Raw genomic sequence first — 18567 nt, forward strand, 5'->3', positions numbered from 1 at the left:
AGAAGGTCTTACCTTATTCATATAGAAATGCTGTGGTAGGTTGTAAAGCAGGTAGTTCATACAGGTAGCCAATCAACATCCCAGAGTTGAAGTTGTTCTGTAGAAAGGAATGAGCTAAAAAGCCTTCAAGCTGAGGTTCGACCCGATCTGGTAGTAAGACTTGTAGTAGGTGGTGTTGAGATGGCCATATGATTTAAACCCCTCCGCACTGTTGTTGTGATAGAGTCAGCACGGCCACGCTGAGCAGTCTTATACACAGCAAGCTGTGATGCACTGTGTTCTGACACATGTCAATCATGACCAGCATTACATTATCCCAATTCTGACACCTCAATGGTGTGACAGCAAACCAGCTTACAGAAAATGGATTAATCCTTATTTGTTCATCTTTATACTTTACCCCAAACCTACTTTAGTCCCTTGAAAAGTAAGTGCCAGTAAAAATAACCTCGATGAAGAATTTTCCAATCTTTTCACTGTTGTGAGAATACACACACACACACACACACACACACACACACACACACACACACACACACACACACACACACACGCACACACACCAATACCACAGCAGAACCCTGGGTTCCCTGCTGCACTAGTCCAGATGGAAAATGAGATATGAAAAGCTATGTACTATATGCATATTAAGGTCATGTTAAAAAAAATGTCTGGTGGGTTGGAGGCTGTAACAACCCTACCTGCTCCCCATGTCACCACCCCCAACCGGGGGGTAAGAAAAGCTCATGCAGGCAGGATGGGCTGCTCATCAGTGTGTGATTTACTAGAAATAGCCATTCTCCCAGCTGCATTTCCTTCTCTAGTTTTCAACAGTTCCCCCTTGAGCAAGCCCTAGGCATCAGTGAAGAAGAAAAACTCCCTTTAACGGAAGAAACCTCCAGCAGAACTGGACTCAGGGTGGGCAGCTATCTGCTTTGACCAGTTGGGGTGCTTGAGTGCTTCTGCACAGTTCTTTAGGTCATAGCTGCCTAGAAGGCTTAGAAAATAGGAATTTTATTTACAGTAATATTTAATAAAAGTTATATAATGCAGTTTTAACAACTGTGAGTACTTCAACAAGAAACTTTTTAAACTGTTTTGTGTCTTACCCACACTCAGATGAGATGATTGGCATAAAGTATCTGTTTGATCTCTGTGTAACTAGTACAAAACCAGGTCCAGTACATGTTTTGCCTCAGTATTATATGTGGCACAGTTCCCTCCCTGTGGCTGCTCTCCCTCACTGGTATTGAAAGCTGTCAGAAAGAGACACAAGTCTGCTGCATCTTGTTCATTTATTACAACACAATACTAAAAGTTTTTAATTACATACAGCAACTGTGATTCATGTGCAAACTTCATCACATCTTCACTACTCACTTAAATTCTTTGGACCAAACATTGCTTGTTAAAATACAAGAAGATGAGAAGTAAAAAAAATAAAAATCTTGAAAAAGTCAACAAGAGTTGAAGGAATGTTCTTTACTGCAGCTGTGCTTCTCGTACATGGCAGGAAGTGCCAGTCAAACCACAGGAATGCAAATAACTACAGCAGACATGGTTTTCCAACAGAGAGAGAAACGCAGAGGGAGGGTGTGTGTCTGTGTGAGACACAAGGGGAGGGGGTCAAAGTACAGTATTCAGATGGACAGTCAGACCAATTGATTCAGACTTGGCACATAGTGATGAGGTTACAAAATGATGTACAAAATAACAGTAGATCTTTGTGAATCCTGTTCTGCTTTAATAACCTGCTGTGGCCATGCAGCTGTGATACAGTGGACTCTATTAGTTTTACTGTGACCTATGTTCATGTCACCTCAATCTATGTTCAGCCCAGAACTCAGCATGTAACTAGAGCTCCTGTTAGCATTGCTAGAAATATGCATAGAATCAAAAGAGTGTTGGGTGAACTATGAATTAACCAGCTCTGGTTGGCAGCACTGTTTCTTCTGATGCTAAATAATAATCCAGGCTCACAGCTCCACTCAGCTGATTATTCAGCCAAGCAGGTGGCAACTGGCTCCTATACATTTGGGAGCGTTAAGGTGGATTGTGACCCAACATTAATCACATGTTCACCTGAATACAAACATCTTGCATGTCGTTCTAAGTCATTAAGTGACAAATCCAGGATAGGAGCATCAAAGTTGTGAGCTGATTGGTTTAGATGGTTGTATCTTTTATCAGCCTTTGTCTCTTAGGCCAAATACACTGTGTTCGCCCACCCAGGACAAAAGTCAAAACAATGGTGGACAGGCCATTTCAAGCCACAGCCCCCCATCTGTGGAATGCCCTGCCAATCCACCTTAGGGCTTCACAGATGGTGGATGCTTTTAAAAAGGACTGAAAACCATTCTTTTTAAGATTTCTTCAAATGAAAAGTGCATTATAAATAAAACCTATTATTATTACTATTATTATTATTGCATTATTGTATCATTGTAACTTACTGTGGACAGATGCTGTCAATGCCTCATGACACAGACTCACAGAACTACACTGGCAGTAGTAAAGAAATATTTACATCCAAAACATTTTTGTGCATGTTTGCCCTTCTAATGCACATACTAATGCAAAAGAGTACTCTGTACATATCTATGAGACAACATGTGCTTTCCCAGAGCGTCAGTGTTTGACTCTCTGGGTGGATTGATTTCGAATCTCATGCTACATCTCACTTGATTTCCAAATGTTGCATGTGCCCACTCAGAAAGCTTCAGTGTAAGCATGACTCTGAGAAACGCCCTCTTTGCTTAGAATAACTATTTGACTTCTGACACTTTGACTTGATTCCGATGCCAATGTTCTGCTGGAAACTTGACTCACAGCCATATTTGTAATGAGTGAACAATGGCTGAAGGTTGATTTACTGGAATAACTCTTTGATGAGTTGATCAAATCCATCTGAGTGTCATCTGAACATGGATAAAATGGATAAAACTCAAGGACATTTGAGTTTCTGTGAAATAGTTCAGACTCCAAAATATTTCATCTTCATTTTACATGTCAGAACTTCTCGTGTCTGTAAATCCTCAGACTACCTGATTATTTCCAGGTTTATGTGAGAACAATCAGAGATTTTCTCTGTCTTGTTAAACCTTTTTCAATAAAAATCATGTGTTTTTGTATCAGTGTTGTGTATAACAGTATCAGTGGACTGATATAACATCACTCTATAGTGTAAGGAAGGAAGGACATGTATGCTAAAGACATAGGTGCATTGAGGAGCCAGCAGAGGTTCCTTGTCCATTGGAGTTGAGGGCTGTTTTGACTGCTAGGAGCTGGCAGAGATAAACATGTCCCCTTAGATTTCAACTGGCACAGGCCTGAGAGGAAATACCACTGGCACAAAGTGAGGGCAGGCATGCCTCACCTCTGACAGTCTGGATTAAACAGTGGGGCACGGCTGCAGGCTCAGAGCGGAGAGCAGAGCGAGGAGAAGGTGGTGGCTGACAGCACAAAGCTGTGTGTTGCTGTAAGCTGACAACCCTCAAGGACAAGAGAGGGGATTTCTGAGAGCAATCCCATGGGTCCTTTATGGAGTCTGGGCGGGTATATCACATTGCCCCCCTGCCCACCCCTGTTCTCTGTTTCCTCTGAGTGCACTTACACACACGCCCAGACAGGAGAGGCCCTTGAAGGCCTTCCAGCTTCAACATTAGATCCATCTGGAAATAATTAAATAGGGAAAAGGTGGATAAGTTGGTCAGACTCATTTTCCCAGAGACATTGAGACCCACCCAAACTCGTTCTCTAAGTTCTTTCCCAACTTTTGCTTTTCTTCTCTGCATCACAGTCTTTCTGGTCTCCAGCTCGAACAGGGTTACTCTGGTTACTGAATATGTTGTCCAACACTCAGCTCTGTCATTGTCTGTGTATGGCAGCTGGTTGCTGCTACCCTGAGGAAACAAACTGCTCCCTATCTCATAATAACAAAAAAACTGTTTTGTTTTTACAACATACTTTCGCGTTATAACAAGACATTTTTCACCTTTTTCAAACAGAGTCTGTTCAAACATTCAGGCCAGTCAGAATAACAGTTTACTCTGCCACTGACCATCAAAATACACACAACGATTCCCACAGCCTTAATCATAGTTTTCCAGGCAATAATTGACCTCATGGTCAGTTGGGTGCAAAGGTTTGCATCCCCTTTTTTTAAATGGCAAAAAGGAAAAACAATAATTTTCAGTATAAATATATAAGTTTTATCAGTATAAAATCAGTTAAAAATTTAATGCACTATAAGTTATTAAAAATGTTCCTTCATCAAAATTGTATTAGTTAATGTTAAATTAATTTATCAAGGGAGATGCAAACTTAAACTAATTTAACTGATTTACTATAACTAGGTGCATTCATACTCCTTGAGCATCTTTCTTGCTTTTGATGCTGAAAGATTGGTGCAACCTTAAGCCTAACATAAAAACAGTACACATTCTGCTTCACAATCACACACACACTCACACACCGATGGGGAGCTGCTATACAGCTGGCCAACACTCACTGTGTCTGTGTGTGTGCGTGTGTCTGTGTGTTTGTGCTGATGGTAAAATGCTGTGGCGGACATTTGTCCTGGGTGCACCCTGCAGCTCATCCACTGACAGATGGCAGATGACAGATGAGTACCAATAGGTAGAAAAGTACTATATAAGTGCTATACAGTTACTACCTGGTAAATATAACAAGATGACCGACTGTACTTAGTCAGTAGGATCCATTGTTATGATGATAACAACAGAATAAATCAGTATTTCATTATAATGAAATGTCAAAATAATGAGAAAACATATCATTATAATGGGAAAGTATGTTGAAAAATTGAGAAAAGTATCTAATAGTAGTCTCATAGTGAACAAAGTGAACAAGTGAACATCCTTTTTCATTTTAATTTTTAGAAGGAAGGGTTGCAACAACAAGGAAATAATGAGCTATTTTACTCAGAGAAGAAAAAGGGCAGAGGTGGACATACTTTGCAAATGTTAATGTTCTGTGACTTTGAAGTTCATCATGATATACACTATACAGTATCAAGGGGAGCTAGTTAAATGAGGGTTACTGTACATGTGGTAAATTAGGATAACATATATTGTACACACATTTATGTACACAGAACTAGGCATATACACGTGTCCATATAGTGACCTCAGAAAATATTTGTTTCACTTTTTGCGTGGTAGATTTAATTTGGAGTGGATAATATTTCCATTTCCCTATCAATGTGCTCTCAAGAATTCAGAAGCTTACTGTGCAACAGTTACATCTGGGAGTCAGTCTGTTTATACCAACCAGTTTATCCCACCAGTGTCCACTGGTGCATTTCTGATTGCACTGAACATTGATTATGAAAGATGATCACACATTATTTACATATGTTTGTCCTTGTCTCAAACAGTTAATGTCTCAAGTAGTAAATCTACCAGGCTTGGACCAGCACTGCACAGGGGAGAGGAATGGACTGTTAGGGGTTTAGTGTCTTGGCCAGAACTTGGTTCAGAACTACCCTGATATGATTCCAAGGGGCTCTGTGTCATCACACAGGGGGAACTTACACAATATCATGATGTTTACAAATTTAATGCTGCTCTAAGAAGCACTTCCTCAACAAGGAGTCCTGACATCTGCATCACGTGAATGTACTGTATGTTGATCTGGCAGGGACAACAGGGCAACAAACAGCAACCTGCTGCATGAGCTGGGCTGTTTCCCAGAGGCTCAATAAGTATCTGTAAATATAAATATCTGTATTTCCTACAGTATCTACAGCTCAAAACTGTTTAAAGTCTATCAGGCATCGTATGCTCAGCACACAGTTAACAATAAGGTACACCTGTACAATCTAACAGGAGTGATGACAATTCACCTCTGCTGATGTCAAAAAGTCAACGTTTGTGGCATGTAATAGTAAACAAATCTTCAAATAAAAAAAACATCCTGACTATGGTAAAAATTAGCATCCCACCAATTATCCTGGCTGTATACAAACATATAAATCTTATGACCAGTTTATATTTGACCCTTGATCAGTTCAGTCATTTGATGTCATGTTGTCGCTGTAACTTTCCATGTGTCTTGCCGATGCGGACCGCTTTGTTACAGAGGGCTTTACACCTGGTGGGGGAATTTCGGGTGAAATGATTCTCTTTCCAAAATGAAGTGAAGCTACTGCAGTCACAGAGTCCTGGAGATGAAGGGATTACAATGAATCCTGTCTGTGACAGGCCTGTCAAGGGACATTGTTTCCAGAGTGTTGCAAGGAAACTATAAGGCCACAGGAATGGGGTCACTGTCAGTTTGTGTTGGAAAATAACTTGGAAACAGTGGCTGAGGAGGCTTAGCATGAGTTGAATACCATTCATCTTATTTTATTTGTTACTTTTGCTAATGGAGACTGTGGTAAAAACAGATTTCAGATTTATACCCAATGCAACTACTGTAAAATCGGTTTTACCATCTGTGCTCTACAGGTTATAAGGCAGCAGATACACATTAAGCTTGTCCACAACTACATACATCTACACACCTACCACTGATAATGTCTTCAGGTGTGCCATGGTTTCTGTCTTTGTTTTAGAAAAGCAAAACTTCATAAAAGACATCCTGTTTTCAATCAGTGATGATTAAGCCCAAGTCCCCTGGTGGATAATATTTTACACTTATTTTCACTTGGTCCAAAATGAAGCCACATTGTCAAAACCCTTCACACAGTCAGTGAAACAGAGGTAAATAAACATGAACGTGTAAATAATTTTTCAATGCTTTCAAACAAAAAGCATTGAATGACCACATATATACATTATACTGACTGGAGATTTGATTTTACAAAACAGTGCTGTAAGACTTGGTAATATGGCAAATCTGGCACCAACTAATTTTAGGATTTCGTGAAACTTAAAATACTACAAATTATGTTGTTAATGTAATAACAGTAAACATCTAATAATTGTTAATGAGAAATAACTACATGAGAGTAGTGTGTGTTTTTAAAAAACAACTTAAGAATAAAAATATATGTTTTTTCTGAGCTGTCTGAGTACAGTTAGTGAGAGTAGGTAAAATAAGCTGTAGCTTCTACTTACACTATTTGTGTGTGTGTCTGCAAGTATAAATGTATATGTTTTTTGACCAAACAAATTGAACTGAAAAAAAGCATGTATATACATGTATTACAAAATTCAGTGTCAAATTGTTTTACTTTCACACCACAAGCAAACTGAGTCCACTTGAAAGTGGACAGAGACAATCTGCCCAGAACCCTGCAACAATTGCACACACGCTGGCTGCATCATCGAGCGTGACCGACATCTGCAACCTATTGCATTCGTTAATTATCTGGGGGTGAACCTTATGGAAAGTACTACATAAGAAATGAGAATGTAAACACAGCGGAGTGGGAACTCCCATTTAAGATGATGTTGTATTGGTACTTATCAGTCCAGAGGTTCAGTCCAATAATATTCAGGACATACTTTTTCCACTTGAACCAGTCTCACGACACTTGACATATCACTCATTTGCCAGTATATTAGTTACATGCTGCCCCGTTGAAAAGTCTAACCAAACAGTGCTGCAATGAAGCCTTTGTTCGGGACTGGACAAAAAACACAGAAGAAGAACACGGTCTGAACTGCATAGAACAGAGAAGTAAAATTTGAGCAAAGGAGTTACAGTTCAAACCAAACTATATGGTGTCCAAAATGAAACCATACATGGCACTGGACAAGTGTAACCCCTTAAATAGTAGATCTGAAATAGAATTAGAATTAGAAATTCGAATTAAGATTTGAAAAAAGTGTATATGTGTTTTATTCTGAGAATGAGCAAGAGGCGATACAAGAGGACAGGATAACAACGTACTTACAGCAGCAGTATATCAAAGTGCAGGATGCCCAGAGTCCTAGAGATACAATGATACAAGAAAAAGCCACATAAGTGATGATGACAGAACCTTATGTCTTGCAAATTTTAGTGCACTGAAAACTTGCAGTGTGAATCCAGACCTAACCTGATCAGATGTATAAAATTTAACAAAAACATGAACCTTGGTTTGAACTTTCAGGTGAGATAATGTGATTTCAATTACACAGAATGACCTATTTTAAAATGTGTGTCTAAGGCAAACTGGTCCAAATCTAACCATATACACCGATCAGCCACATCATTACCACAGCAACATGTGGTACACTGTGTGCAGAGGTAGTATAAGTAAACAAACTCACTACTCAGGTACAAGTGCAAGTATTTGCCTAAAACATTTTACCACTTTTTACCTCTTTTTCTCAAGTAAATCTACTAAGCAGATTATCTACATTTTACTTATTACAAAACTAACATAATAAGAAAACATGGGTACATTTTGTACATTCATACATGTACTGAAATAATGGTCAAGAATCAGTGGAAAGGTGGAATAATTTGTGAGATGCGATAATGATATGTCATCACTTACTAGTTCATAATATTTTTATAAAAAACATCTAGTCGTGGTGATAATGGTGTGGCTAATTGGTTTAAACTCATACCGACTCCTCCCAAACACCTTTTCAGTCTCAGTTGACAAGGTGGAAAAAACAAGGTCCAGAAACTGAGCTTTCTAGCTAGTTAACTTACTCAAGTAAAACTACCTAGCTGGCATCATGATGACCAGCCATTGTTTAATGAGGGCGACTGCACAGGAGCCAATCAGCTGGGTACACTGGTCACTCAACTAGACGGCAAGGGTGGAGGAAAGAAACAACAGCAGAAAACCGTCTGCCAGTCACAGCCAAAGACTCTACCAGCTGCCTTTCTTCTCACGCACCTCTCTGCTACTGAAACACACATGGAGGATTGAAGCTGGCAGCAGAGTGATGCCAATTAGTTGTTTCTTGATGTAGAAGAAAAAGAAAGACTTACAAAAGCCAACCCAGGTGCACGTTGCAGCTCTTGTTCTTGCATAACAGTCTCCTCTGCTGTGCAAAACACAGTAATACTTTATTTTGCTCATTCATTGTCATGGTGTATCCTGGTCTCATCAGATCAGGCCACCTTCTTCTTTGGCTCCATGGTCCAGTTCTGACACTCACATGCCAACTGTAGGAACCTTGGGGGAGGACAGGGCTCACTCACTCTGACCAGTTTGCAACTACACAGCTTCATACACAGCAGGCTGGGGTGTATATAGTCTTTTCTGACACCTGTTGATCATAGCCAGCATTACAGTTTTCAGCAATTTGTGGTACAGTGGCTTCATCTATCAACTTTTACACCATGACAAACATGAAAAGTTCAGGTTATGGACAGTTAAAATAATCTCAGGTCTCAGGTCAATCGAACATAATGTTAAGAGCATCAGCATTGTGATGGCCACAACCTTGGTCAAGAATCTTTTAATCTTTTAATTTTACTTTCTTTCCAGTATTAAGTTGTATTAATTTAATTTCTGTTTTTCTTGAGTTTCTGTTCTGCTAGTCTGGGGGTGTTAGCCATCCAAATAAAAGTTTGGATTATGGCCCTTATCATCTTTAAATACTTTCTACTGGCCCGGACTGTACCAAGTACTCTGTTTGATGCAGGGAGGGGAAAAATGTTTCTTTAGATGTTATAGGTTATTAAACTTTATTTGGTACAATATTTTGTTATTGCTTTTGCATATTTAAAATAGTGTGTGTGTTTAGAATGTGCTTGGTTAAAGTTATGTCTACCCCTTGTGTGTCATAATGGTTAGGTCAGTTCTGTTGGTTTTTGTTTCAAACTTGTGCTGTAGGTTCAGTTTGATAGTTTGAGTTTAGTTATCTTTTGTAGGGCCCACATTTTGTTAGTAATTCAAATTTCTTTGTATATGTTACACTTGGGTAATTATAAGCCAATTTTTCTATGAGACTTTATTCCTGTGTCCTGTGTATTCCTGGGATATTTAAATGACATGCAAGGCAGAAAACTTATTTTGACAGATTGAATGCCCATTGCCCATATGCAGTCGATTCTCTATATAAATGACTCAATTTATATTTAATACATTTTCTAAAAACCTCCAACTAAAATTCCCTGAAACTCGCTAGAATTCTTCTTTCCAGTTTTAACAAGCTTTATACCTTAATATTGTGAAAATGTTCGAGTTCTATTCACCGTGTTATTGTGACAAATGTCACATTTAACTATGTTATCAAAATATATTTGCAGATCATTTGTTACAAAAGCCATTTCCAGAAGTTGGAAAGTTTACTAAAATTCAATAAAAATAATAAAAAAAAAAACATTCAATTAAGATGGTCAGTGAAAAGAGTATAAAATTCAAGTGAATTAACAAATCAAAGGTTATAGATTTTGTTTTACTTAAAAAGTCTTAACTTGTGTGAAAATCAAGTTTGGAGTTGTAGTGTGTAGCTATCTGCAGGAGTTTCAAATGATGCCAGAAAGTCCTACAACAACATTTTAAATAAAGAAAAAAACTTAGTTGGAATGTCTGCCTTCCCGTTTTTAACTCACTGGAATTATTTATTAATGCTGCCATGATTCAAGATCTCAGCATTTACTCTGGTTCTTAAGGTTACAGAGAAATGTTGCCAAAATCACAAAACCAAACACAAATGACAAAAAAAAGAGTTTTAAAATAACCAATAAAGTGCTGAAAGTAAAGACAGTAAGACAACACACACAAAACTGATGTCTGAGTGTTAAAAGAGTTGAAGACATTTATTATGCATACTGTCAGGAGTCATAGAAATCAATTTAAAAAGGTGTAGTTTGAAGGCATATTGACACAATGTCATTACTCATCATCAATAATGTTTTCAGAAGAATACAGTGCAGTAATATGTACAGACATGGATTTGATTTATACTAATCATTTGTTAGAGCTTTTGTTTTACAAACATGTATAATACAAGCACTTTTGCAATCACCAGCAGATGTCATACAAGTCCTATGTCATGTTACAGTGAAGGCAAAGGACCACACCCCTGTGGCCTTCCACACACTTTACAGAAGGTGACACCACAACAGGTAACAACAAAATTAATTTACAAACCCCTAAAACCACAGCTTCACTTACTATAACAAGTGTGTGGTTTTTCCTCTTCATTGCGTCTGTTCTGAAATCATTAGCAATAATATTTCTACATTTGAAATACAGACATCTAGTGTTAGTGCAGTAAATAATACAAGAAATGACTGAATGCGCAAAATTAAGAAATCTCAGATCTTAAATTATCCCCTACACCACCCACTCTTTTATCTCGCTTTAAACAGCATGTTTTTTTCAGCTATTTTACAAAAACAGGCTCGATCAGTTCACTGATCAGCCTTCGGCATGGATCTACCCCACTCAACTAGGTGAAGTGATCGGCCTTTTCTTTTTCTTCTTGCGATTCCAAGCAGGTTCTTGCAGGTGGAAGGGGGCAGAATAAAATATGATGGGGTTGGTTGTGGAGATTCATCTCACTTAGCGGCTTGCCAGATAATGATACTGAGTATGACGAGCACAATGGAACAAACCATAGCAAGGATGCACATTTTCTTCCGGGACTTTTGCTGTAATAGAGAGCAAGAACAAGGCAGTTACAGGCAGAGAGTTCACTGTATAACAGCACTCAGAGTGGTGACTGCACACTCACCTGGTAGTAACTGGCTCTCTGAAGCTGCTCAGTTCCTCGCTCCACATGAACTTCTGCACTCTCCACATTTGCCTCTATGCTATCTACAGGGTGCAACATAAATTTCAGCTGTCATTAAGATTGTTAAAATTTTATAATATCAAGTCTACTGCAGCTCTACTTCCTGTGTGCATGAGGGAGAAGGGCAAACAGGGAGGGGGAGAGAGGGGTGTTCACAGGCACATGCAGCCAAAAAACAGAAATTAGGTGGATTTCACAGATAATGATGCTTGATAGGCTCTGCAAAGGCCACTGGTAATTCGAAGCATAACACAAACTGGCACAAATTGGACATTTTTACTCTTTCCACAGTCAAGTTGCTTGGGCCCCTCTTTGTTCACTAAACACACATGGTGGCCTTTATGCTGCTTGTAATGGAAGGAAAGGAAGAACGAACACTAATTTTGTGTTAGTTTTGAAGCAGAGACTGAAGCTGCACCCCTGCAGCAGATAAAAAGGATGAACAAAGGGTTTTATGTCAAAGAGTATTAGATTTTTAAGATGAACATTTTAAATAGCTAGAAGCTGCAGTCCTAAATAGATCATCACAGTTTTACAGTGTGCTGTGTAGTTATAAACATGTTACATCTAATTGGAACTCTGGCACTGCAACATTCGTTTACAGTGGTGTATGTTCAGTTGGTTGGTTTTTTTTAATATATATATATATATATATATATATATATATATATATATATATACACATATATATATATGTGTGTGTGTGTGTGTGTGTGTGTGTGTGTATTTTTTTTTCATCATTTAAAATTAAACCGTAAATGATGTAGGATTCATGTATGAATGTGATTTATTAAGATACAAGTAGATACTCTGTAATAGTAAGATTGTAAATGTACATTACTCCTCACAGGAGTGTTACTGTTATTACTGATAGAAACAGATTGTCTCTCCCTCCATCCCTCCTCACCAATCTCCACACCTTTGTGGTGCTAAAACCCACAGTCTTAAAAAGTCTTATTTTTAAATCAAGAACATTATTAAATTTTGAGATGATACAGACTAAAGAGAATTCACATAAATTTGGTGAATTTGTTGTATTTGTTGACAGTTGTATTTTTCTCATCGAACTGCTTTTGAGATTTCTCCTGAAGATAAGGATTCAGCAAAAAAATAAGTCATTTATTGATGATGATAAGCTGTAGACAAACCCAGAGGTTTATATTAGCTATGACCTGTATGGTACAATCTGTTTCAGTTTTTACAACAGATGGTTTATGTGCGACACAGCTAAGGGGGAAGAGGTAAGCACTTAAACTAAGAACGCTTCTGCAGGTGTTTCCTATATGTTTGATAGTGAAAGGCAAGTACTGCAGAGTCTACTATTGGCCACAATGCTGTTTTACTTAACAAACCAGAGAACTAGTATTCAGAGAGATACCAAGCTAACTTTTTAGCTAAGACCACAATTAACCAAAAATCCATTGTCAAGAATGAAAGTGCTATCTGTAAAAAAATATATAAAATAAATAAGTACTATCTGTATAATTTCTTTGCCAGGTTATTATTTCTAGTTCAAATATATATGTAAACAAAATTGTTGGTACCCTGGTAAGACAATGGTTTTTCTGAAATAAAAATCTGACTTTGCTTTTGATTAAACTGATTTTTAAGATAATATAGTACTGTGAGATTGGCTGACTTTTCATTAACATTAACAACAATAATTTGAAAAAACAAAAGTGTTTAAATTTTAGACCGTCTGCTGTAATTTAAGTATCTGGTCAAACATATTGGATGAACTGTGTTGGAACTACAGCATTTTTATTCACAGATCCCAAGGCTTTGTGGCTCAAAAATATTTTACCAGTCTATTGTACCATAAACCCTTGCAAAATGCAAAGCTATCGCAGTCAATTCTAAACATGTCTTCAGATTCTGAGCTTATTCCCTGGTGAGGTTCTGCTAGCTTTTTACTTGAGCTGCTTTTCTGGGGCTGTTTGTTTCCCACAACTGAATCATAGCTCAATTGGCTTCAGATTACACACCTGACTAGGACACTGGACAGTGGTTCTTGAGTTGCTTTCACACTACCAAGCGCATCAGTGTGTTTTTTTCTTTTTAAGAATGAACCAGACAGTTGATTTGATTTCAGTCTAGTAATGGCTTGTTCACAGGCAGTTTACTTGGCTCTCATACTAACCATTAACAAAATACTGCATATGCAACAATTTAAGTTAACTCGGAAAACCTTATTCGCCTAATGTGGGAATAACATGCACCTGGCCTGAACAGCTGGGCAGCCAATTGTCCAATTACTTTTGACCTACTAAAACGATCGCGAATAAAAATGGCCGCAATTCCCGAACAGCTCATCAAATATTTTTGAACAGACCATTAAATTAAACCTGATCAAGTACATCTTGATAGTTTCATTTCAAACCTATTGTGTCATCATTTGAATCCTCACTGTCCAAATATATATGGACCTGACTGTAGCTAAAGACAAACTAGTTGAAATTACAGTGAAATAAAAAAGATGAACAAAGCACACTTTGTTTTGTTGTTGCTGCTACTTGCTTTTCCTCCTTGGTTACCTGGTGCTGTAGTCAAATCAGCATAGCATACATTTTGACAGCATTCAGAGAGAATATAGAAATGTACTCACTTATTAAATGCATTTCAAGTATAATTAGAGGAAACAGGACCTACCTAAATACTAGGTAGACAGCCATGGAATGCAGGTGCGATACTGATGTGTAGGAGATTTGTTTTTAAATGTATTTGCATGTACTGTTTTCCTGTTTTTGTTTTGTCTTTCTGGGCTATTTAGTACAGCCTGATATGCATGTTAAATCCAATCAACCACACAATAAAGGGTGCAAAAAGCCATGCAGTCTCTTTCATACATTATTTCCAGTCATAACTGATTGATACCTTAGTGGGGAATTTGGTCTCAGTACTGCTTTAACGTGCCTTTAAAATGCAAAATAACTAGAGCAGATGGCCTTACATTAACAGGACAAGATCTACTCACCAATCATCTCTCCCTGATCGTGGATCATCACTGCCAGGTCCTTAAAGATCTGGTTTACATCCATGATGTCAGACTGAAACAAAGATCAAAAACTATATTCAACTCTGGAAGGTGGGTATGTTCTTAGGTAACTGTTGGGGGGCTGATAGTCATCCACTGTGTCCTGATAAATAAATTAGAAACAGTAAGAAAAGGCTCACCTCCAGCTGCCTGATGTTGGTTTCTCTCTCCTTGATCAGCTCCAAATCCTCCTCTGTGATGGCCACCTCCTCTGCCTGGGTGGTCATCTGACCCCAGTCTTCTTGACTTCATAGAGGACATTCAAAAAACACAAGTACAAGTGGAATAACGTGTGTGAACACAAACTTAAACCATTGTCTTTTTTTCTATGAATATTTCAATCAAGGTAAAATAATAGAGAGATGAACATACACACTGTGTATTATATCCATATCTATGCATAAATTATCATAATTCAATGAAACCCTCGTTAAAAGGCACAGACATCTTGTCTTTTCTTAATAAAGTAACATGGTTGTGGTCATTTTAGGGTTGTCCATTAGAGGGTGGTACAGACCTTTCAAATACCAGAGTACTGTCAGTTTTCAAGAACTGATGTAACAACATTTTGTTTTGTTGATATTGAAATGTTATGCCAAACAAAAATAATAATAATCACAGCTTTTTTTTTATTATTTTGGCATTTTAAAATGCTCCATATGTTTGGCAGGTAAACATTGTTGTCAATTGTTGAGTTCTGTGCTGACTATAAACGGTTGAGTGCAGAAACTAAAAGAGCTACTTCACTAACATTAGTAAGATATGTAATGACAATTATCAACTGCAATAAAAAAGATACACATTGAAGTTACTGCCTGTTCTCAAAAAGGTTTTAATGCTTTTATTCATTCCTCATGTGATTAATTCATATAGTGTATATTATTGTATCTTTAACTCTTTGGGTTGAAGATACCTGAATGAATAATCATACTTACTTATCAAAAGAAACAAGCTTCTCATCCCGAGAACTGTCTTCAGTCTGAAAGAGATAAACAAATGCACGAATCCCAAAGTCAGACCAGCAAACCACAATTAAATTCCATCAGTTTTCTCTTTCTCTGCTGTCCTGTGGTGTTGCACCACTTACTGACAGACGGGATCCAGCCCTCGCTCTGGCTACTGACTCCTTTTCCTTCTCTGCTGCACGGCGCTGAACTGCTTGGAAGTTGTTGAGAGCTGCTGAGAAATCATTCATCAGTCGCTCTCTCTGGATCTTTTGCTGCCTCTGGATGTCACAGAACAGAAGGATACAAAAGAAATTAAATGAAACCAGTCAGACAATAAAACAGAAACCTCAGAAAATGAATAATACAGCGATAATGCACACAACAGGGGGTGACTTGTAAGCACATTTTAAAGCAATATATGCTGGCATCCAGACAATATCTATCAGGGAAGGTCGGTCTTATTTCAGCAACACAAGGTCAATCCACATTCTGCACGTAATATAAGCATGGCTCAGCAGTAAAAGAATCTGAGTGATTGAGTGAATCTGTGTGGACTATGGTTCATCATTTACATCTTCTGCTGCTGTGACGCTGTAATACCAACAATAAGGCAATAATATCTTTTGTGACAAAAAATAAATAAAAATAAAAATCACTGAAATCTGAGATTTCAATTTCATAGGAACTATGCTAAATGCCTCTTAGTGTGACAGAGAACTAAAGATTATCAGTACTCAGGGCAGACACTGGACTGACAAAGTTACTATAAACCAATGTAGCTTGGCACTTACTTGCTCTGAGGGTGATGAAGCCAAAGGGATTGAGCCGAACTCTTTCAGGTGCTTGTTGGTTTCTTTTGCCAATTGGTTGGTGTAATGTTGTATCTGTTGCCTATGGAAATACCAGCAGATTAGAATAACATAATACTTGACAGTCTGATGAGTAAGCTGTCCCAGCAGCCAATCACCCAGAATTATGCACAATAAAGTGCATCTATTTTATTGCAGACTGTTTAACAGAGATACTGGAGTACAACAGTTCTCCATCAATTGTAACTCATTGTGTGTGTTTGTGAGAGAGAAGAAACAATTTAAAAGTTTCTAGAGCCAGTTTATACATACAGACGATCCTGAAGTTCACTGGTGTCCTGTCTGGTTCCCAGCTGATTCACCATGCTCTTGATCTGAGCAGCTGCCACGAAGACAAGAAACAAGCATGTCATACTTGAAGCATGTGACCTAAACATCCACTGAACAGAAGGAAAAAAAGCAGCAGACCAAAGCAGATTTGTGTGGACTAAAGAGGAGCTAATAGAATTCGAAATGTCATGTTTCGTCTATGTTTTCGTCTTATTTTTCCTTCCAAAACCTTCACCTTTATCTGTTATACCAAACTAAACTTTTTTTATCAGTTCTTTGCATAATGTGTAAATGTGATATTAAATCTTATTGTTTTTGTTACCCATTAACCAACAGAGTATTTTGATGTTTATTAAAATTGCCTACATATATGGAGATAAAAATGTCCACATTACCAAAAAACATTAAATAACATGTTCACATAGTTCATTTGTTTACAGGTTCGGTTTACAATCATGTAAAAATAGACAAGTGCAAAATAGAGAATGTTTGATACTTTTGCTTAAAATATTACTTAAAATGACCACTGACCAATCCTGTCAACTTCAATATACAAACCCAAGACAGAAAATGTCAAATAAAAAAAAGTTTGATTTGATCTGAGCTACAAGTTTGTAAGTGTAGGGTTTTAAGGGGGTCCACATTCAGTATAAAATGGTGGCTTCGTGAATGGATCAACTTACCTACAAAGTTAAGATACATAAAAAACTTTCTAGTCTGCCTACCAGTTGGGTTTAACACAGTGGGACATACTGCAGACTGACACAGCATTCTCACAGCCATGTAGCAAAAAGAGCTCCTGGAAAAACAGGGACACAAAGCAGCACTTACTGTTCTGCGTAATCTTCTGAATGTTGGAGCTGCATGTTTGTATGAGACTATTGAAATCCCGTGGGACAGGGCGGTAGTTCTCTGCTTTGCCGTAAGACATGTCTGCAGGACTATGTTTGAGCCTCTGGCGATAAACTTCACCTGCAAAAAAAGGGGAGCGACGCATGAAAAAAATTATCACAAACCATCTTAAGATATCAGTTCCCATGTTTTCTGTTTGATTTTTAAAGATCAAAAAATGAATAACTGTACAGAGAGCATCAATGCAGTAGATGGAAACTAACTTAACTCAAATAAGAAACTAGGCAGCAGTTTTGCAAGTAGGTTTCGTTAGATTATTATACTGTGGCAGAGCCGGTCATTATCCATGTTATGTGTAACAGAGTTCGATTACACTGCCGGAATAATAACAACTTTATTGTTTTACTGACGGAAGAGATAAGCCTAATTTTACCTTGATCCGATAAACAATCGTTAGCTTGCTAAAAAGTTAGCTTGCTAATGTTGACTCGTTTACTCTGTTCAAAGAAAACAGAGAAATTATATTGTTCTACCATGATATAAACGTATTGCCAGCATGACCTATATACACTCGGGGTCATATGTCGTTCTGTATTTAGCGTTAGCGTTTGAAACTTAATGGATGATGTACAAAATTAACGAGATCCTTTGCTCGGCTATTAGCCTTCAACCTAGCTGACGCCGACTTGTCAACCTTAACTTGTTTGGCTTCAAATGACTGTGAAAAATAGCTAACCGTGTTCTTCTTCAATAAAAACTTAAAGACAGCAACATATTGCTTACCAATACAAAGCGTTTAATTTAAAAAACAATGTTATACTTGCCTTTTTGGCTTTTTAAAACGAACACATAGGCGTGATGATGTTCTTCTTGACGTTAAGATACTGCCCTTCCGGATCCGTGACGTTATCGCGTTACATCACGCACGCTGAGCGCCC

The 18567-nt window shown here is 37.9% G+C and overlaps 1 protein-coding gene across 1 annotated transcript; it reads right to left on the reverse strand.

The window, feature by feature from the left end:
* Positions 1-10662: 10662 nt before the first annotated feature.
* Positions 10663-18567, reverse strand: stx12 (syntaxin 12). The gene is made up of 10 exons (XM_067510318.1): positions 18454-18567; positions 17609-17749; positions 16760-16829; positions 16430-16529; positions 15779-15916; positions 15627-15670; positions 14832-14937; positions 14632-14704; positions 11598-11680; positions 10663-11514 (listed from the first exon to the last, which is right to left on the reverse strand). The coding sequence occupies exons 2-10, from the start codon at positions 17706-17708 to the stop codon at positions 11422-11424; spliced, it is 807 nt and encodes a 268-aa protein (XP_067366419.1). The 5' UTR covers positions 17709-17749; positions 18454-18567; the 3' UTR covers positions 10663-11421.

Source organism: Channa argus, chromosome 1 (assembly GCF_033026475.1).
Source record: "Channa argus isolate prfri chromosome 1, Channa argus male v1.0, whole genome shotgun sequence".
In the NCBI taxonomy this organism is placed as follows: Eukaryota; Metazoa; Chordata; class Actinopteri; order Anabantiformes; family Channidae; genus Channa; species Channa argus.